The following is a 20999-nucleotide window of genomic DNA, read 5'->3' as shown; positions in this document are numbered from 1 at the left end:
CGTTAATACTACAGTCATAGCCATTTTCTGTAACCACATTTCCCCCGTATACATGGCCACCTGTTTACAGCAGACAGTAATTCTGTAACGTTTACAGCTTCACCGTGAACGGACTAGTTATGACAAGTAAATGAAAATCAGCGCAATGCCATAAAGTCGTCTTAGCGGACAACTGCCACTACTTCCATAACGCAAGAGTTAGAGCCGCTTTGTGCAATCCTGCTCCCCCCGTAGATGACCATTCTTCACTGCGCTGCAACTTACAGTGTGGAAAGGCCAGCTCACTAAGACCGAGACTACACCGATCCCCTTAGAGTCTGGTTCACCTGTAAACACAAATGCATTGCTGAGAAGACGTCTTTAGGTGCAATATATATATATATATATATATATATATATATATATATATATATATATATATATATATATATATATATATATATATATATATATATATATATATATATATAAGCGCTCTTGTGTTAACATATGAAGGTCCTAGAACATTTTATGAGCTTTTATGATTTTTCTCTACACTGGGAACTGGTTTTTTCGCGGAGGAGAACCTGCTCCAGAGGGAGCATCACCCGATGCCAGCAGAGACTATCGTCAGGGCCAGCTCTAGAACAGCGCCGCTGCGTGTTCAAAGTAGTTCAAGTAGATGAAGGCTAAAGGGAGTTTAAAAGCAGTCACGAGAAGTCTGAAAGTAGTCACCTGTAGTGTACGCCGGTAACTTCATTGTGCATCGCCCGCACTCTGCTGTTCCCTCATTCAGCGCGACGTCTTTTGAGAGGGAAAACTTCTCCCTCAGGTCCCACACCTCCAGCGAACCGTCAAACTGAAGGAGAGAGGGTGAGATACAGAAGTAGTTTGCGTAGTTGCTAATCAGTGTAGCTGGACTTCGTGCACGAACTTAAAAGGCACGGCAGTATGACTACTGGCATTGAAAGGGCGCCCCCGTTCCTTGCAACACGGTGCTTCCGACGACTTCTTGTAGCCGCCGACTCCAGTTGGGCTTTAGGGGGTTAGGGGAGCGAAGGAGGTCCCTGGTGGCTTGCAACTTACCGAGCCTGTAGCCAAGGAGACGGCGTCCAGTGGTGACCAGCGGCAGCACGTCACCTGGCAGTGCGAAATCAAGAAACTGGAAAAAAGTAAACATCTGTTTTACAATTGGCTTTTCCTGCCTATCTACAGCTACTATAGCCATGAACTTCTCATACTCAGTCGGCCTCGTTGGGTTGTTCAGGTTCCAGATGCCCATGATCGTATCTCCTGGAAGGCTGCTGTCTTCTGGCTACCACCGCGGCGGAGGCGACAGAGGTGTTGAAGAATGAAAAGATAATGATGCGTCAGGTTATGTTTTCATGCGTAACATCAGAACACCAAAGGCCATTGACCATGTATCAGCTATGAAACTAAACGAAAGGGAATTAGTTCTTTGTTCAAAGGTCCGAAAGTCACAGCAAGAGTATCTTCTAACCCGCCCAGATGTACCACCGCTTTCAACAAAATTAAACGCCGTGGAGTCAATGTGGTGTTAATAACAGAGGTCAATTTTAAAATGAGACCAGGTGACTAGCTCACCAAAGACGTCATGTCGTGGCCCGTGACCAGGTAGTTTGGGCATGGGGGAGAAAAGTGGACGAAGTTAATCCTGGACCCTGAAATTTAAAGTAGGAAATAGACACACACGAAAAAAATTAATAGACAACAACGAGAAGGCTCGGAATTTACTATAATGATTAGTCCCGAATCTTACGGCGAGGCTAAAAAGGCGCACGAACCTTTGAGGAAGGAAACCGGACCGAGCCTGAGAAAGCCATCGCTGAAGCTCTCGACTTGGGCGACTTGTTTGAGGTCTCTTCGAGTTTTGCTAGCGAGGTCTTCTTCCATTACTCTAAGAATAAGCTATCCCAAGAGAGGGAGGACCAACAAGTTACTGCCAGACACGTGCACTGTCAAACCAACGTCAATTGAGTCAACAACCGACGATGAATTCGGCGGTTAATATTTGAGCTGGTAAATAATTAACATTAAATTCAACAATCAAAACACGAGGATTAGGCAAATTACACGCACGCACACTCACTAGTGCACCACGATACGTAAAAGCTGTGTAAACCTGAACTTTTACCATTAATGAATGAAAACATTATTTCTTGCAAGCATGAAAAGGTGTCGGGCTAGACGGTTATGTCCGAGGGTGTTTTCGTCGAATTAGGACAGAGAATGCTGGACTGAACTTACACTTGATGAATTGTTTAAAAAATCGAGAAGGTCCATCACATGAGCGGCGGCGGTTTGCAGGTACTGGCCGGCTGCACCGTCCACTGGCCCAGTGTCCTCGCTTCCTGTGCGAAACAACGCAGGCGAGGGACGCTTGTCACTGCGAATCCCCCTCGGAAGGAGCGAGGCCGGAGGAAGCCTGGTTTGCCATCCAGCATAGGCAGGAAGGGAAGAAAAATTGGACCAAGGAGACAGGTTGCAGCAGGCAGGCATGCCCAGCGCTAAAGCACACACTTGACTTTTTGCCCCCTTTTTGGCGAAAAGGGTATAAACATCTTGTCCCACGGCGTACACCCTTAAAAGGTGTTTTGGCTAAAACAGGGTGTAAGGATGAAAAGAGGGTGTCCTTGGGAACACCTCAAAAAAAGGGTGTGGGCAGCGCAGCTACGTGTGACAATGTGGATCCGCTGAGCGCGCAGCATAACATATGGACACATTCAACAGGCACAAGTCGCACTGGGACCACAAATGAATTGAGCAAGAAAACCAACGCGATGCACTGGGAGAGCGAGTACATGCTTACTTAGAAATACATCTCCTCTTCTTGCTTTTATAGCCAGCAGAGGAAAGTCGTCTGATAGAGTCGGTGGGCTTGTCGAAAAAATCAGATATTTTAGCGCTAATTTTGGAGTTATGCATTTTAATGTGAGCATATACAAGTCAGCACGCGGATTCGCAAAACTTTTTTAATCGTGAAGTGGTTCTGTTCAATAGGTCATAGAGTTTTATAAAATACCGAACAGCTATTCCACATTATTTCAACACCCACCAAAAAAGGGTGTTCGTTATTTCAACACCCTTTTTCCCACAAGGGTGCAAAGCTACAAATTAGGGCGCTGGAAATTAATAAAAATGGTGTGAAAAACCGCCAACTAAATAAAAAAAGGTGTCAAGGACCCCTAACTTTGGAGGTATTTTGAAGTTTGAAGTTTATTTGTTTCTCTGTGAAGCGAAAGAGGAAGCCAAGACAAAAGTCAATTAGGGCGGCAAGTTGGGCGAGTTCGTTACCAAGGAAATCATCGTACTAGCGAACACTAAACAGAGACAAAGGTAAAAGAGGCGACGAAACGCACGCTGGAACTTCAACTCAGTTTATGCAACAGAAACACGAAAAAAGCCTATATGTGTTATATGAAACGTGGAAAGGGTGAAAAAGCAGCGAACACAAACAAAATAAAATAAAATAGTATCGCACTCGTCACACTTGCTCATATCACAAAGCCACCTCACAGTGCCCGCCAATATCACTCGGCGTAAATTAAACCTACACGTGTGTGCGGCTATCACCCTTCACCCGTGCACAACCTGCTCCCCCTCTTCAAAAGAGCGATTTCCTTTGTGGACAGTGCCAAGGATGGTGAACTGACGCATCTTGCCCCTTCTCTGCCTATCAGATCTCAAAAAATTTCTCGTTCTGTCTGCGAGGAAGATCTGTACAGGATGCGCGTCTGCAAAACACCGAGTTGAAGTTCTAGCGTGTGTTTCGTCGGCCCTTTTATCTTTGTCTCTGTTTATTGTTTGCCGGTACGATGATTTCCTCAGTTACCAAGACAACAGGCCACGAGGCCTGACAAGCTCTCGGCTCCCTTTACAGTTTGGAAGCCGTTTAAAGGCTGTTACTGAGTAAGTACAGAAAATAAATAGATAGGCGCGATAACACATCATTACAAAACAGGCAGTGCATCTTTACACGTGTCCTATACACAAGGAATGACCAGATAACAAACACTGTAACGCACAGAGGAAAGTGAGAGTACATACCTGTGTAGCCCTATACCCGTTTACAAGGGTGGACTGAACATTTCCTACATGCGGGGGGAAGTTGCGTACCTCAATACGTTTAAAACAATATGAATCAGCATAATTTATTACCAGCGAGCTGTTTAAGCTTGAGATATGTTCACTGGCGTTAACAAAAAATAGCAAGAAAAAGAACGGCGGCGCCTGTAAAGGGTGCACCACCGCAGATAGGGTAATATAACAGCGAAGCCGGTTTCCGAACCTGTGCGAGTGTGAGCACAACGGGCGCATCGCACCCCTTACTATAGCATCCTAAAGGCAGTAGTCCTTTTGGGATACTAAAACGCAAACCATTGGCGCAGCTTGCACCAGTGGTGCAAGGCTGGAGAAGCAGAGAAACTGGGGGGCTTGTTTGCCCCTTGGATTTGCTGTCGGTGTGGGGGACACACTGGAACAGCCTTGCGAAATCCGGCTAAGCTTGGCCTCATCACCCCTCAGCGCTTAGGCTAGCCTAGCAAGAACATGGCAAAAACTAGGAAAACTTAGCAAAGCCTATAGCAAAACTTCCCGTTTTGGCTGGGCCAGCCCCGTTCTTGAAGTCCGCCTCTGCCGTCCCGCCTTTTTGTCCCAATAAACAAACATGTCCCGCTTTCTCGGGACTGCACAGTTTCAAAATAGGCGCCGAGCAAGTTGATCAAACCAACAGTGTGCCGACTCACTACAAGTATATTATACAGATATGACCTTACGTATTTTAAAATATTTACAAAGTGAGTACAATTTAGCTTTGAAGTTTCCTGCCGACGGCGACTTTGAAGAGACGTTATTTCACCGGTGGAGCATCACCAAGCGAAACATCGAAAAGAAACTAGAAGATTGGAACTCTTCAGGTATATCGGTCTCTGAGAGGTAGATACAAGTCTTTAGAGAGAGGAGAACACGGGATGTACGCTGTACTAAGATTTCTCGCGTCGCGGAACTGGCCCTGTGTTTTCCTGCAACCACGGATCTAGTGGAGCGGGCTTTTTGTCTCTGCAGTGTGAACTCACCCGGGGCATCAACCTGCTGTCAACATTGCGTGCAATGTTACTTGTGCAGCTGAACTTTCTGTACAAGTGCGAAGAATTTTACAACCAAGTTTTTTGGGATAAAGTCCTGCTTAAAAACGTTACATCGTCGGCAAACTACACCAACGAAGGACCCGAAGCGGGACTTTCGAAATGAATGCACGTTATTGAACTGTGAGAGGGATTGCTCCCTCGGCCTGTTTGAGGGCTTACATCAAAATGTAACGTTTTAAATAGGAGCAGTTCTCGCATTAAAATGTTTCCTTCCATTCTCAACCTTTTGTTTTTTGTGCGATACCACCCCTCCCCGCTGGTGTGCCCCGTTTTGAACCTCCAGGTCACCCTAAGCAAAAATTAGTAAAACTGGGCAACGCCGGAAGAAGCAAGGTCGATCCCCAGCTCTGTTGTCTTTTTGTTTTGCAACTGAACACCTTTTTGATACCCTTTCAACACCCTACAGAAAACCAAGGGTGATGCAGTCGGTCAACACCCTTTTCGCCACACAAAAAGAATGTAAAGCTACAAATTAGGGCGTTTGAACCGAAGAAAAGGGGCGTAATTACTTGTCAACACCCTTATTCCACTTAAACTGCACCTTTTTAAGGCAATAAGGGCGTAAAAAAGTTTAGTGTGTACATATATAGTCTCTTTAATTTTAAATGTTCAAGTTGACGTTTCACACGCCAAAGCTAACCTTGGGTCATGAGGCGCGCCGTATACAGGCGACCATTGCAGACGAACTTTTTTTTGTTTTGCTTTTGAACATTTCTTACGAGGTGGAGAGAAGGATATGAGGGAATGCCTTGTACTTCGCAGTGAAATTGTACATGCATACATGGCCTTAACAAATTTAACATGCATACATGCATGCATGGCCTTAACATGCATACATGGCCTTAAAACCTTTTCCACACCCTACCAAAAATCAAGGGTGTTGAAGTTGGTCAACACCCTTTTTTACCACACAAAAAGAGTGTAGAGCTATGAATAAGGGCATTGAAATTCAAGAAAAAGGGTGTAATGGCTTCCCAACACCCTTTTCCACTTATGTTGCATCCTTTTTGGCCAAAACCGGTGTAAAAAGTTTACTATGCACTACACGTCCAAATTCAGTGATTGTCACTTTAAGTCTACAGTATTGTGTTTAAGTTCGTCACCCGTAGGACGCGTACGAGTTCCTTAATTGCCTTTTGAGCTGATGACAGAGAAGCATACTGACGTAGAATATTTTCCTCCGAAAATGGCCGTCGAGAGTCCAGGTTCTTTAGTGCTGACGGCAACTTCTTTCTTTCAGACGAGTAGCGTGGGCATAAGCATAAAGCGTGATGAATCGTCTCCGGCGTGCCGCATGTTTCGTACTCCTCACTTGCTGCCATTTTTATCCAGTACGAGTAAGCATTTGTGAATGCCGCCCCTAGCCAGAGACGGCAAATTTAGAAGAGTTGCGTCAGACCGCGGGAGGCTTAGTGGAAGGGGACGTTGCAGGTGCGGGTCAAGGGCACCAGTACGTGCATAGCTGAATTCTCCTGTAGACCATCGAGAGATTGTTGTCTCTCGGGAAAATATACGAAGGTTTTTTTTCTGCTTCGAAGGGGCTGAGACGATCGGTTAAATGGCGACAGTGATGTAAATGACGAAGGCATATACTGCAACACCTGCAGGGGAAATGCATCCCCATAACTAAAAAATCAGCGCAGGAATGTAAAAAATGACCCAAATTCCTAAAAAAAAAAGAAAACTAGCCACCGTTGCAGTTGGCTCGGTTCAAGGACCTCCGTGATAGAAGTCCCTTCCTTCGTTTATTGATTGCCCAAATAAATTTATCGCTTTATTCATTCGAAGAAGAGAGAATCTTGTAGAAGCATGTCTAAGAACCGGTTGAATTGAAGCTAAAAAGACCGCGACGAATGAATGCCATATGGGCGTTGGTACTACGTCAACAATTGCGACTAAACGTATCGTTTTGCGTGTATAGCGTAAAGCATGTCACTGAATAGCTGTATGTGCGTGATGTGATGTGAAGCGGAGCGCGGGGAAGATGGGGCGGCAGGCTCACCTCCGAAGCCTCTGTAGTCGTGAGGGGGCTGTTGCGTCCATTTATCCTTGAGCTCGATGGCTTCTGTTTGACACTCTTCGTCGTCCCCGAGGTCCGTTTGAAGCAGCACCTGCACGAGTGCGCGCATACAGACACCGCATCTATCCTGCGCGGGACATGGCCCAAGCATCGCGTCCTCCTCCAAACTGACCCGCATCCAACCCTTCCACAAGCAGAGGCGAACACGCTGCTCACACCAGCTCAGCTTCACCTCTGCAGAAACAACAAGGACATCCCCGTGCCGAACTGTGCACTCTCTGCAGTACCGCGGGACAAACCCACATCCAGCGGGACTGCCCAAACACCGAGCCACTTTCAGACGAGACCACACCAGAGAGTGGCTGACTATCGCAGTCCGGCTGGAGGAGCAGGGGAGCCTGGCGGGCTTCATCACGAAGGCCACCACGAGCTGCCTGGAATGCGCTGTCTCTCAGCCCCCACGCCGTCCCGTTGCCCCCTTTCCTTTGTTATCGGAATACAGCACCTCTTCTTTCTCTCTCCAGAGATATACCCATAACAGCTGTGACATAATCAGAGAACTTTCATCTGGGGGTGGCTCCAGGGCATCGTCGTGTACAAAGGGAGCGGGAGAGAAGTGGGAGCTGAGGTGACGTGAGGACCAAAGTTGTGAGAGGAGGCAACAACAAGTCAGGACCGGTCTTACTCGATCGACACATCCGCGAAGGAAGCGCTTGCAGGCAATTTATCTTCACAGTCAAACCACAACACATCCAAGTGCTGTGGTTTAGAACAGTGTAGTGTGACGTTCGTTCTTCAGCGCAGAAGGACTGATCTGCCTCACGGCAATAGCGTCAAAGGGCGGAGGCTTCCGCTTACCTGCTTGGCATTGGAACGACCGAATAGCCTGATGTACACGTCGTAGCTGATTGGAGGAATGTCAAAAACCTGGAATGTCATGGTATCCAAGGATACCATCTCCAAGACGTCCTTGGCCCGCTGTCTGCGACAGTTTTAGGAAAGGCGCTCGTTATTCCTTGTCGTCTGGATGTGCCGATGGACACAGCGTTTAGAGTGTCAGCCAGAAAGCGTTCGGTCAACGTACTGAGCTTTGCTGAGCACCTTGTCGGGATTCTTGCTCTTTTGCGCCGCCTCTATGTACTTAATGAGAGCGTGCGTTGAAAAAGACGTCGGAATAACGGTGGCAGGCTGCGCTGTGCTGGCGTCCAGTGCAGGCTCGGATTTCCAGTGGGGCTGTTGTGATAGCACCTGCAAGGATTTGCATGACTCCGGATTTGCATGGATTCACTCGGATGAGAACTTTGCTCTCGCCAAACCTGTGGGATGTTTTCGTTGTCGTTGAGTGCTGGAGCCCCGCTGTCTTCGGTGACCATGCTGGCGGGCGCATTACTCGAAGACTTCTCATCCTCGCTTTTCTCGACAGCGCTGTCGGTGCTGTTAGTGCTGTGGGAGCTGCTGACGTCATCTTCGTCGGCCTCGAAGTCGGATTCATACTCCTGTGTGCAAGTAACAGTGCTCAGTTGAAATAATGGCGCTGCTGTTGCTCTTTGGCAGTTTGGCAGAGCACTAGTTTAGCCCCTCACCTCAAAGTCGTCGTCGTAACTGTACGTGTCGTCAGCTACTGACGGATGCCTCGCCTTTGGTATTGCAGAAGACTGAGGAACGTCCTACGAAATATTTTGAGAGTAGGGCTGAGTTTTCACATATCAGGCTCCCCAGTGATGTAGTCAAGGGTAATGGTAAATGTATTTCACGAATGTATCATTTGGAAGTTTAATGCATACAGTAATCTGCTTGTCTACCTTTTCTGTCGTAGGAGGCGGTTCGTCCGGAGGCCTGAAACCAAAACACCATTTGCGTAATACCTCTCAGGTCTGCATTTTGATAACCATTTTATTTCATACGCAAGCGCTGTCATTATAAGATTACAAGTTAACCTACACTGTGAAGGGTGAATTCGTGCGGTAAGCCATTAATGAATTTCTTGCATAGGGCAACTATACTATCTACATGCAAAACTTGTCGGTTGCATGATATTTTGCAGTATCTTTAAAAAAAAACAACAGTTGACAGGCTATTGTCGCTGTGCCAGAAGGCACCCACTTACTTCGTCACGCTGGTGTGTAAGGTGTCATGGGAAATTTCAATATGACTCGTTGCTTTTTCCGATCCAACCTGCAAAAAAGGCAAAGGTTTCTTGTAATGCCACGGGCGGATAATATCACGATACCACAAGCAGGCACCAAAAGTAGAAAGCGCACGCTTGTTTGTAGCGGTTTTATTCTTTCTTTTATCGCAAACGCAATTAAAGCAAAATAAACAGTTTAACGAACTTCAGCCAAACGAAGGTGCAGCTGATCATATTAATTCCTGTGTGATTTTTACGGGCACCGAAAATACAGCCCTTTTCGTTCACCGCTTCCGTTAGGAAGCACAGCCTGGACGGTGGCCAGGAGTCGAAACCAGGACGTGGGGTGCAGCAGCATAGCCACCGAGGTAAGCATAGAACGCAATAAACACGCGAAAACGCGCGACTTTTGTGCAAAACGTGCTTACCTGTTGCATTTCTTCCGCAGAATACGTTTCCCGTCTCGTCACGGTACGAGACTTTCTAGAGGCCGTTGCTTCAACAAGGAGGGGGAAAAAAAAAGAGGGGCGGGGGGCAAGTTCATGCGTTGATGAAGAAGCCGCTTCCATGCACGCTATGGGATCGTAAAACATGCTACAGCGTGACATAAAACACGGACACAGAAAGACGACGGGACGAGCGCTGACTTCCAACTAAATTAAATACGATGAACCTTGCGCCTTTTATACACAGTCTTCATGTTAACATAACTGTTAACATAACTGTTAACTTCATGTTAACTGAGGTTTGCATCCACAAGATTTGCAATGCATGGCCAAGAATCCATCGTTTCCTTTTTTGACATTGTTGTCGTGCTCCCTGAATCGATCATTAAGGCATCTGCCAGTTTGACCGACGTACCCAGACCCACATTTCCTCAGGGGAATGCGATACACCTCACGATCCACGCATGGGACGTACTGTGTACGATGCTTTACACGGCACCCGCGGTTGTTCGCACCTGTTTTTGTAGTTTATTTGGCGAATTTCACCAGCTTGTGGGGAGCGCTAAGCGCTACCTTCACGTCTACACGGTTGGCAATCTTCTTTAAACCGTGAGACAAGCCGTGAATGTACGGGACGACGGCAACCTTTTTTCTCTCACTCTCGTGAGCAGGCCTGTCATGCGCAGTTTGAAATGTGCGAGGTGATAGGTAGAAGCGGTAATCAAACTGCTCGGGAAATTATTGAAGCGCACGAAATTTTAACGCATGACAGTAAATGTGTAAGCCGGGCGTCTATTTCGTTGTTAAAAAAAAAAAAAAAAAAGACAGACTTCCTTTCGAACACGTGCTGCACTTTGCGCAGGACGTGAATTGTTGTTTGTATAGATTGCGCCAAGTGCATTGAACGAGTGCTGATATTCAGTGACATTCACGGCACCGAATGGATTCCAAAAGGCGGCACAAGAATATGTTCACAACACTTCGCGGGTGATGCCAAAAGCAATGTAAAGACGGTCAATACGCATCCCGCTTACTGCCCTACTTTGTTCCCCGAAGTGTACAGATCTAGTTCGGCCACGCATTCCAAGCGAGAGCGTGGCAAGCTATCAAAGGCAAGGTTGCATTCACTCGCGCTGGCTTCTTTAATGCGTTTTGCGTACTCTGGAAGTGCTTAGCAGAGGATGGGGAGGAGGGGGAAATACTTTTTTGGATAATTCTGAACGGCCGGAACAAACTGTATCACAATTAGCCGCTAAGACGACTCTAACATTACTCACAAGATAGAAGCCGAAACTAAACGGATTTCCAACTGTGCGGAACAGCGTTTACTTTGTCATCAGCTAATAACGTTTGGAATCCGTTGTTAATTAGTGCCAACACCAACCGAGCTAAAAAAGGGCAACCGAAAAAGTAACTGTAGTGTGGTTGCACGAACAGAGGAAACTACACAAACACGCTTCTGTCGTGGAGCGCCGTTGTATATGCTGGGATCATTTTATTAGGCTGTGATACAAAAAAAAATTAATGCTGACCTGAATTGGCCCTGTAAATAAGCTTCCCTTGCTGGGAATGGGACTTCGCAACGATGTCTGTTCCATCAATTTCTTTCCCGGCGTACGCGCGCGCGGAAACGCACAATCTCTGTAACTTCTCGCGCACGTGAGGCCGACAGGTGTAGTTCAGCCCCGCAATTGTCCGGAAATCGCACAGAACTTGAGACATGGGAAAAAAAAAATCACGCCATATCCACGGAATGAATGATGATAAGTGGGGCGAAGCTCGAGAGGGGGAGATCATCGGTAACCGTAACTCTCCCGTGAAAGTTCGCCCATTACATCATTAAGAAAGACGTAAGACTGTGTGCGTACATTGTACAAATCAACTTTTATTTTCGGAGTCAATGCTCCCAGACCCAGACCTGGTGAAAGACCCCGCGCCATCGAGGACTACCCCGCACCTCCACCCCAATTTGTCACGTAGGATGGGACACAACGGTAAAGAAAGAACTTTTATTTAGGGCGAACTTGTGCCCGAACAAGACGAGAGGAAACGAGCAAAGGTCCTTGCGTCTCGTTCTATCTCCGAGAACGACTGCCTGCGTTCGTGGCGTGATCTCTTGCGTGATCTCCCCCTCGCAGTGCACGTGCGCTCGCGCCTCCGTTGGCGAACACAGACAAGCTCGCGCTCCCGGTGCCGAGTTTGCGCTGCCGGTTGCAGCCGGTTCTTGCGCGTGCAACGCGGCCCACTTTGCGACATCTCCGAAAGCATGCGGCGGTCACGTACCACGAGACACAAGGGATGGACAGACCCATGACTTAAGGAGCTTCGCCCTTAAAATATTTACCAGAAGTTTTCAAGCACGATACACCTTTCAAAAACAGTCGCAGAATCGCAAAAACAAACAACCGAGATGTGCCGAATATATGAACGCGCGCCCGCCGTCTGGCTCTCACCGACCCAAAGTTAGCTCAAGCTTCCGCGGGACGGCGCGGGGTGTACTTATTAGATGCGACCGCATCTCATTCACCCGCCTTGTCCCTGCATCCGGCGTCGTCGGCGACCGCCCCTCCCCCATTCTCCTCGCCGCGCCAGCTGCGCTCTCCGCCGCTCACCCCCTCTCCTCTCCGATAGCGAACACTCTCTCGCGAGGGGCATTGGATTGGATTCGATTGGATTGGCTTGGATTAAAGTGGATTGTGTTGCGTCATAGCCGCGGCAGACGCACTGGCGCCGGCGCGTCCCCTCACCGTTATGCTAGGGACCATAGTTATGCGCGCTATAAAACGCGGTGCCTGCGCCGCTCCGCTCCATCGTTCCAGCGCCGTTCCTCCGCTGTCCAACGCTGCAACGTGAACCCCCTATGCGTCGCATCTACACAGGGGTTCCCGCGAGGGGAGGTGGGAGTTTTTTCGTCGCGCCCTCTGAGCAGTGACCGGTCCCTATAACTCCCAAACCGAAGACCCGCTCCCAGGCTTGTAATAGCTGGTGGAAAATTATATCGTGAAGGAAATGCTCAAATGTTCATGGGTTCATGTTCAAGTACTTTTGAGGGCAGCACCTGTACGCGCAATGAAACGATGCACTGGCCTAAAGGTGGCGTTGTTGTATTTAAGAGTGCGCACATTGGTTGGATGTCAGGCATAGATATCGAAACAACAGGTTTTTATCGTCGCCTGTGCAAGTACTCAACATGTTCGACGTTGCGGCGCTTCCTTGTGCTCTGTCTCTGACGGAGGACGGCCTTCGTCAGCAGTCCGGCCCTTCTGCGTTTTTCTCGCCGTTTTCGAGGCACCCGATTTGTCGTAAGGGCTTCTTCGCTCCTTCGGCCGTTCATCTGTCTTCCCAGGTTTGCTGGACAGGGCAGATTGTTTCTTCGGGGACGCCGTAGATGAAATGCCTGCAAATTTTGGGTGAGAGTTTTGACATTTTTCAGCGCTTACTAGGTGATATGACATATCATTCATTCATCCATCCACCCACCCACCCACCTATTCATTCATTCATTCTTGCGCTCATCCAGCTATTACATAAACACGATACGTTCCTCCATGCAGCATGTACTTCACCTTTTGGCGCTGCCTTTTCCACGTGCCTGCTCTTCGACCCAGGGGTAGCACGGACTACGGTCGCCGTCGTCGTGCGCTTCTCCGAAGTGCCAATCGGCGACGGCGTGTCCACCGGCCGTCCTTTCTCAATGCTGCGGGACTGTCTCCTGCTGGTAGAGATGTCTGCTTCTTTTCTATGCTGGCTCGTTGACCTGACGTGAACCGTTGCCGGCTGCGACTTCCGCGCGTCCCGACCCTTGGGCTCTTCGCCTACAGCCAGGCGCCTTGAGTCCGTACCCACGGCTCTCTTGCCTTCGTGCAGCCTGGACGTGGGCTTGGTGTCCCGTTGGGCGCCGGGCTTCTTAGGATCCTGCGAGATGGAAGTCTTTCTTTTAGGCTCGTGCTGGCTAGAGCTTCTTTTACTCTCGGGCTCAGCAGTCTTCTTGGCGCCCTCGCGACGGTCGTTCTCCTTGCTCACACTACGGGATTTGCTGCCAGAAGCGCCGTCGTGGGTACTTTTCCTGTGAGCTTCCGGAGGTTTGGCTTGGGTCCCGCCTGCCTTGTGGCCGGTGGCTTTCGGCTTCTGGGACATTTTGGAGCGAAGGGGTTGCAGGTCACCCCACGAGGCTAAGACCTAACAAAAGGAGCCCAAAAAAACTGGGTCACTTGTTTGCGTCTTATCTCTAACAAAAATATGACTCATCAAGCGAAGGATAGACAAAACGCACAACATGAATATACAAAAAAACCCTTGTTGGATAACATGATCTGGCAAGCATTCAAAGACTGAAGTACAAAGAAGTGTTGACGTTAATTGTCCGGGCTGCGCTTCCACGCAACAAAGGCAATGCCAGAGATGAGTGTGCACTAAAAGCTCCTCTTTTCCTCTTTTTTATGTGCAAAGTGACATATTGATTGCTTGTAGGGTTTAACGCGCCGACGTAACGCAGACGATGAGGCACGCCGTAGTGGAGGGCTCCGGATTAATTTTGACCACCTGGGTATTTTTAACGTGTGCAGAAATCTCGTACACACGGGCGTTTCTGCTTTTCGCCTCTATCAGAAAAGCGGCCGCCGCGGACGGCAATCGAATTCGCGTCCTCGTGCTCAGCAGCACAACGCCTTAGCCACTGAGCCACCCTGGCGGGTTGCAAAGTGACAGGTTGCAATAACAAAATTGGCGAAACTGCGAGCGAAACGAAAACGCATACTTTCTGCACAGCGGCTCTCTCCAAAACCAAACAAACAAAAAAAGCAAGTGCAGGGGTGCCTCGTCTTCTGGGTACTCGCATTACCTCGTTTTAGTTACTTTTTCTTCGTCCGGAAACCAGCATGTGACGCGCCTTTAGAAGGTGACGAAAATTCACGAATATAGCTGTCTTCTCTGCCGCCTAGCTAAGATTCGTCTCCGCCTTGGCCGACCGATAATACTTTCAACTTATAATAAGGCAGGGAAGGTGGGAAAACTGGAGGAGATTTCGTTACTGCCTGCTGTGGCTCAACCACACTTCTCGTTTACGCGTACACGTTGTGGCGCCTGGAACACGTGCGTAAACTATTCAACCTGGGTAACGCACGGAACACAACTTTTAATTTTAGGCAGTTTTAGAGAACGCTATATAAATAGCGACGCAGTGATGGCGTAGAGGTAGAACACCCGCCTCGCGTGCAGAAGGACCGTGGTTCGAATCCCGGTGCCGGACAATTCCCACCGGATTAAAAAAAAAAAAAACATCCGCGTATTGATGGAATTGCACAAAGGGGCTTGGGGTGCAGCCTGACCCCGGCGACCATTGCCGGTAATGCACTCCCTCACCAGAGCAGGATTGGCCACCCTGGTGTAGTAACGGCCACAACCTCCCATGAATACGCCAATTAACCCTCGGCCCTCAGTCCCCAGCGGCTGCGAAGCAACTGACCACGGCGGCGGTCAGACCTGTGACGCAGCAGAGGGTGCTAAGAATCCCTGGATCCGGACAGGCCGCCAACCTGGCAACGTTTAAAGCGCGAACCTTATCTATCGAATTAGGTCATTAAATGGGATGTAATAGGGCTTAGCGAGGTTAGGAGGGCAGGCGAAGCCTTTTCGGTGCTGAAAAATGGACACGTCCTATGTTACCGTGGTCTAGAGGACAAAAGAGAACTGGGAGTGGGATTTCTAGTCAATAAAAGCATAGCTGGCAACATAGACAAATACTATAACATTAACGAAAGGGTAGCTGCTCTTGTAATTAGGCTCAATAAGAGGTACAAGCTCAAGGTGGTGCAAGGCTACGCGCCCACATCCAGCCACGACGACCAAGTAGTGGAACGCTTCTATGAAGATGTGGAATCGGCAATGGCTAAAGTTAAAAACACAGTATACCGTAGTTATGGGGGACTTCAATGCTAAAGTAGGCAAGAATCAGGCTGGAGACAAGGCAGTTGGGAACTATGGTCTGGGCTGTAGAAATAGCAGGGGGGGGCCTACTAGTTGAGTTTGCAGAACGGAATAACCTACGCATAATGAATACCTTCTTCTGTAAACGGGAGAGTCGGAAGTGGACCTGGAGGAGCCCGAATGGGGAGCACAAAAATGAAATAGACTTTATATTATGCGATAACCCTGGCGTCGTGCAGGATGTGGAAGTGCTCGGAAGGGTAAGGTGCAGTGACCACCGAATGGTAATATCTAGAATTAGGCTAGATCTGAGGAGGGACCGCAACAAGCTAGTACGAAAGAAGCCGATAAATGAGCTAACAGTAAGACGTAAAGTAGAAGAATTCAGGATCGCGCTGCAGAACCGATATTCCGCCCTTAACGAGGAAGCCGAGTTTACGACACAGGAAGCCAGCGACAACCTTACACGCATTCTCACGGAGTGTGCAGTAGAAGTCGGGGGCACTATGGCTAGACAGGATACTGGTAAACTTTCACAGGAGACGAAAGATCTAATCAGGAAACGGCAAACCATGAGAATCTCTACCGCAGCTGACAGAATAGGACTAGCCGAGCTCTCGAAGTTAATCAATAAGCGTAAGACAGCTGACATACGGAAGTATAATATGGAGAGGATCGAATACGCTGTAAAGAAGGGAGGTAGCCTGAAAGCAGTAAAGAGACGTCTTGGCGTGGGGAAAAATCAGATGTATGCACTTAAGGATAAGCAAGGCAATGTCATCACAAATAGGGATAAAATAGTCACAGTGACCGAGGAGTTCTATAGGAATCTGTACAGTAGCCGGGACATACAGGATAATGCCGAGCGAGACAGTAGTTCAGAGGAGATAGACATCCCACCAGTAACGACCGAAGAAGTAAGGAAGGCTTTGAAAGAAATGAAAGGGGGTAAAGCACCTGGTGAGGATCAGATAACAGCAGACCTCTTGAAGGATGGCGGAGAAATTGTACTTGAAAAAATGGCAAACCTGTATACGCAATGCCTAATGACCGCAATGGTACCAGAATCTTGGAAGAACGCGAACATCATCCTAATCCATAAGAAGGGCGACATGAAGGACTTGAAAAATTACAGGCCGATCAGCTTACTGTCAGTCGTCTACAAGGTATTTACCAAGGCAATCGCTAACCGAATCTCTGCAACATTAGATTTCAGTCAACCTAAAGAACAAGCAGGGTTCCGTAAAGGTTATTCAACAATGGACCATATTCACACGATCAATCAGGTGATAGAGAAGTGCGCTGAGTATACTGAACCCCTATACATAGCCTTCATAGACTATGAGAAAGCATTTGACTCGGTCGAAACCCTAGCAGTCATTCAGGCATTACGGAACCAGGGGGTAGATTATCATTATGTAAGAATACTAGAGGATATCTACAATGGGTCCACAGCTACCATCATCCTCCATAGAGAGAGCAGTAAAATACCTATAAGGAAGGGTGTCAGACAAGGAGACACAATCTCTCCAATGTTATTCACAGCATGCTTACAAGAAGTATTCAGAACGTTGGATTGGGAACAGGTGGGAGTAAGGGTTAATGGAGAATACCTCAGTAACCTCAGATTTGCGGATGACGTTGCCTTGCTAAGTAACTCGGGGGACGAATTGCAAAGCATGCTTTCCGCACTGGGCGAACAGAGTAGAACCGTGGGCCTGAAAATTAATATGCAGAAAACTAAAGTAATGATCAATAACCTCGGGACAGCACAGCAGTTTGAGATAGGTGGCGAGGCAGTGGAAGTGGTAAGCGAATATATCTACTTAGGCTAAGTTGTGACCCCAGATCCCAACCATGAGGCAGAGATAATTAGAAGGATCAGAATGGGGTGGGGTGCATATGGCAGACATTCTCAGATAATGAATAGCAGCCTACCATTGTCGCTGAAGAAGAAAGTGTATGACAGCTGCATCTTACCGGTACTCACCTACGGGGCAGAAACTTGGAGGCTCACTAAGAGGGTTCAACTTAAATTGAGAACGAATCAGCGGGCAATGGAGCGGAAAATGATAGGTGTAACATTAAGGGACAAGAAGAGAGCGGAGTGGGTCAGGGAGCAAACTGGTGTTAAAGACATATTAGTAGAAATTAAGAAAAAGAAATGGACGTGGGCAGGGCATGTAATGCGAAGGCAAGAGAACCGCTGGTCATTAAGGGTAACAGAGTGGATCCCTAGAGAAGGCAAGCGTTGCAGGGGGCGGCAGAAAGTTAGATGGGCAGATGAGATAAAGAAGTTTGCGGGGATAAATTGGTCACAGTTGGCACAGGACCGAGATAATTGGAGAATAATGGGAGAGGCCTTTGCCCTGCAGTGGGCGTAGATAGGCTGGTGATGATGATGATATAAATTTTAAGCTTCTGCAGCAAAACTGCTATACGATGGATTTTCTCGCTCTCAGCGTCCGTCAACAGCAACGAAAGAAATCACATTTTTCAGCGATGCGCGAAGCCTATCTACACATCAGAGCTCATGGAGGCAGCTCCGACTATTGAAAATGAATGTACTGCGATAGCTCATGCCGCCGCTCGGGGCACGAAACCCAAAGAAACTCTCTAGTGCTGTGTAACCCAGCAGGTTTATTAATTGGAAATAAATGCCGAGGTAAATAAATGCCGAAATAAAAAAATACTGACAGTATTAGAACGGATTGTTATAGACGGCCCTCGATCCGGAGGCATTCCGAAATATTTTGGCCATTATTTCATGCAGTCAAATCATTCACGGCAGCAAGAAAAGAGTAACGGTTAAAAAATAAATGGCAGGTTTTCGATATTGCATGCGGTGGTGGATTAAAGGTGTCTGGGTAGGGGAGCTGGGGGAACGGTGCCAAACACTACAAGCGTCTCCCGCCTCCCCTGTGAATGTCCGACTATCCGAAGATATCATCCTCTCCCTCCCGACCCTGGGATGGGAACATGCCCCCCCCCCCCCCCCTTCCCCCGAACACTCTGCACCCGTCCCAGGGATGCGATGGATTTGTTGACATCGTGGTTATTGAGCGGGTGCCAGCAATTGTGCAGTAACACGTGTTATTTGTATTTGTATCAACTGAAGGTATATACAAAACTAACATTTTGCGAGCACCACATGGCACAAAAATAAAAAGGAAAGAAAATCGAAGATAAGTTATTTTTGAAAGAACTGGCTAAGTAACAAAATATTATCCTCACTTTTAGGCTGATCTGTCAGCACTTAAGAGCAAGTATTCTTGCGACCGTCTCATGTTTAGACGGAAATAGATCTATTTTTAAACGTGCGTGAATTCTTGGGTTTAACTGACCTACTTTTCGCAGCAGGGTTATGGGTGCCACGTGTGCACCTATTATATTTCGAGGTGACAATGTTAGGTCAGCAGACCCGCGAACGTTTAATAGTGGTTCACTATGAAGGCTGTGAGTTCACTTTTTGCCGAGTTACTCTACTCCGAGACGTGCAGTGCCGCAATTGCGACTGAAGCGGCACTAGCACACCGACTCAAAGGAGGCAGGAAAGGTTACGCTATTGAAACGATGCCGACCAAAGCAAACTTACCTGTTCCGCGCACATATCCCACGGCGACGTAGAACTCGACGTCAAAAGTTAGGCGCTGTCGAAGGGCTTTTCGTAGCCAGCCGGTTAATTTTGGCAAAGCCATGTTGGTGTGATCCGGCGTTGCCATGGCGACGGTGAAACGCCGCCGGCAGCCGTTTTTCACGCGGGCGGCTGCAGCAGACGACAGTGGACAGCTAATGCATGACTAACGCATTTTGTCTCACAAAACAAAATGAAACAAAACGCGCTATGTCAGAAAGCAAAACTAACCATTCACAACGACCCCCCCCCCCCTTCCTCTACAAAGAAAGGAAAATGTAATGCTCGGAGTGGGTATTTACCGTATGTAGTCGCGTACCGAGTGTGATTTAAGCGTTGACGATTTGTATGACCTTCAGTTTCAACGAAGCCCATGACGATGCGGTACAACAGCACAATCCCAGCCTCCTGCACATAACCCAACGGCAATGATAGAGGCTCCTTTGTGCGAAATTTGCAGGGCGCGATGCCCCTCGGTTGATCATCGGCTGACCTCATCAGAGGTCAGCCTGTCAAAGGTCAACTTTTGGGGTGTAGCAAGTATACGGATGGGGGCGGCGGGGGGGGGGGGGGGGGGTGTAACTTAAGTGGTTTCCCTGCCTACCTGCGGGCGCCCCTGAATAACTGTGAAGGAAAGAACTGGAGTGCAGACAAATAGACCTGCCGAACAAGCTTCTAAAGTTCATTCACGCCACAGCATTTGACGTTTTATTCATAGTAAAAAAGAATGTAGAATTATTCTGGATGATTATGAGCGCACTGTGCTATAGCTATTTATACACAGCTGGCTGAAAATCTGTAGCTGAATCCACCCAGTGGTATCGGTAACAGATGCCAGTTCATAAAGCAGAACCATCCCCCCTCCAGCCTGCTTTTTGAATCAAAACACTATTCTGTCAAAATGTTTACCTTGTAGAGTTTCGATTGCTGCTGGTTTCTTTAACTGAAGCGGACTGAAATCCCTACTTATTTGATTTTTCGAACGAAAGGCACAAATCGACTTGCAAGCAAGCTTAGAATTTTCATTTGCAGCAGCCCAACTATGTCTTTTTGCTTGTTTAGCTAGGCACCACATGCATGGTTCCTTCGGCTGATAGCACCTGTGGAACTGCTGCTGGTGCATTCGAATTGACCTGTAAATTCATCTTGCCGCCAGCCATGCGGTGCCGTACATAATTTAGAATGACATAAGAATGTCAATAACATTAGTCAATATGCTGTTCTTACCTCCTCATTTTATGTCTGATGTCACTTTTGCCAACCAATGTGGGTGCGTGGCTCTTTGGTAGTAAAGTGGATGCGGATGACCACGCAGGTTTTAAGGTATGGCAGATATTATGAAACACGCATTTGCTTTTCAAGTGAGCTCTGCCCTTGTTACTGCTGCACTGACTACTTATAAATGTCCTTGAAAATTTTGCCACTCTTGTGCAGGACATTGCTCACAGGTAATAATTATTCATCGTGCAAAGCTCGTTTCCCCACCTTAGGCGCAACAGAACTGAACCGTAGAAAAGGCATCTTTTGAAAATTGCTTGTGAGAAATGATGCAACGCATGTCTATCTGGCACCACAAAAGACTCAGTGCTCATGTGCTGCTTCACATCATTCTGGGCACACTGCCAAGGGACCCCTGTGTCTCAGCCAAGGGCGTCACAGGTGGACTGCCCTCTATGCTGGCATCGAAACAGAACGCAGC

The 20999-nt window shown here is 47.9% G+C and overlaps 1 protein-coding gene across 2 annotated transcripts in view; it reads right to left on the bottom strand.

The window, feature by feature from the left end:
* The window catches only part of LOC144178149 (cytoplasmic dynein 2 intermediate chain 1), a 33690-nt gene extending 14262 nt beyond the window's left edge, over positions 1-19428 (bottom strand). Inside the window, exons 1-17 of one of the 2 annotated variants that reach the window (XM_077705720.1) lie at positions 19262-19428; positions 13308-13920; positions 12932-13138; positions 9724-9791; positions 9275-9342; positions 8970-9003; positions 8751-8834; positions 8484-8663; positions 8252-8415; positions 8026-8149; positions 7150-7258; positions 2248-2351; positions 1785-1908; positions 1585-1661; positions 1221-1294; positions 1066-1141; positions 715-838 (exon numbers count right to left, since the gene is read on the bottom strand). In XM_077705720.1, coding sequence (XP_077561846.1) covers positions 715-838; positions 1066-1141; positions 1221-1294; positions 1585-1661; positions 1785-1908; positions 2248-2351; positions 7150-7258; positions 8026-8149; positions 8252-8415; positions 8484-8663; positions 8751-8834; positions 8970-9003; positions 9275-9342; positions 9724-9791; positions 12932-13138; positions 13308-13920; positions 19262-19276 — 2245 coding nt within the window. In that variant the 5' untranslated portion in view covers positions 19277-19428. The remainder of the gene's footprint in view (positions 1-714; positions 839-1065; positions 1142-1220; positions 1295-1584; positions 1662-1784; positions 1909-2247; positions 2352-7149; positions 7259-8025; positions 8150-8251; positions 8416-8483; positions 8664-8750; positions 8835-8969; positions 9004-9274; positions 9343-9723; positions 9792-12931; positions 13139-13307; positions 13921-19261) is intronic. The other variant, XM_077705719.1, reaches the window with a different exon arrangement.
* Between the last annotated feature and the right edge of the window lie 1571 nt (positions 19429-20999).

The sequence above is a fragment of the Haemaphysalis longicornis genome, unplaced genomic scaffold, assembly GCF_048455015.1.
Source record: "Haemaphysalis longicornis isolate Haplotype H1 unplaced genomic scaffold, Haemaphysalis longicornis Haplotype H1 scaffold_4, whole genome shotgun sequence".
In the NCBI taxonomy this organism is placed as follows: Eukaryota; Metazoa; Arthropoda; class Arachnida; order Ixodida; family Ixodidae; genus Haemaphysalis; species Haemaphysalis longicornis.
This window is presented reverse-complemented; position numbering and strand designations above follow the sequence as displayed.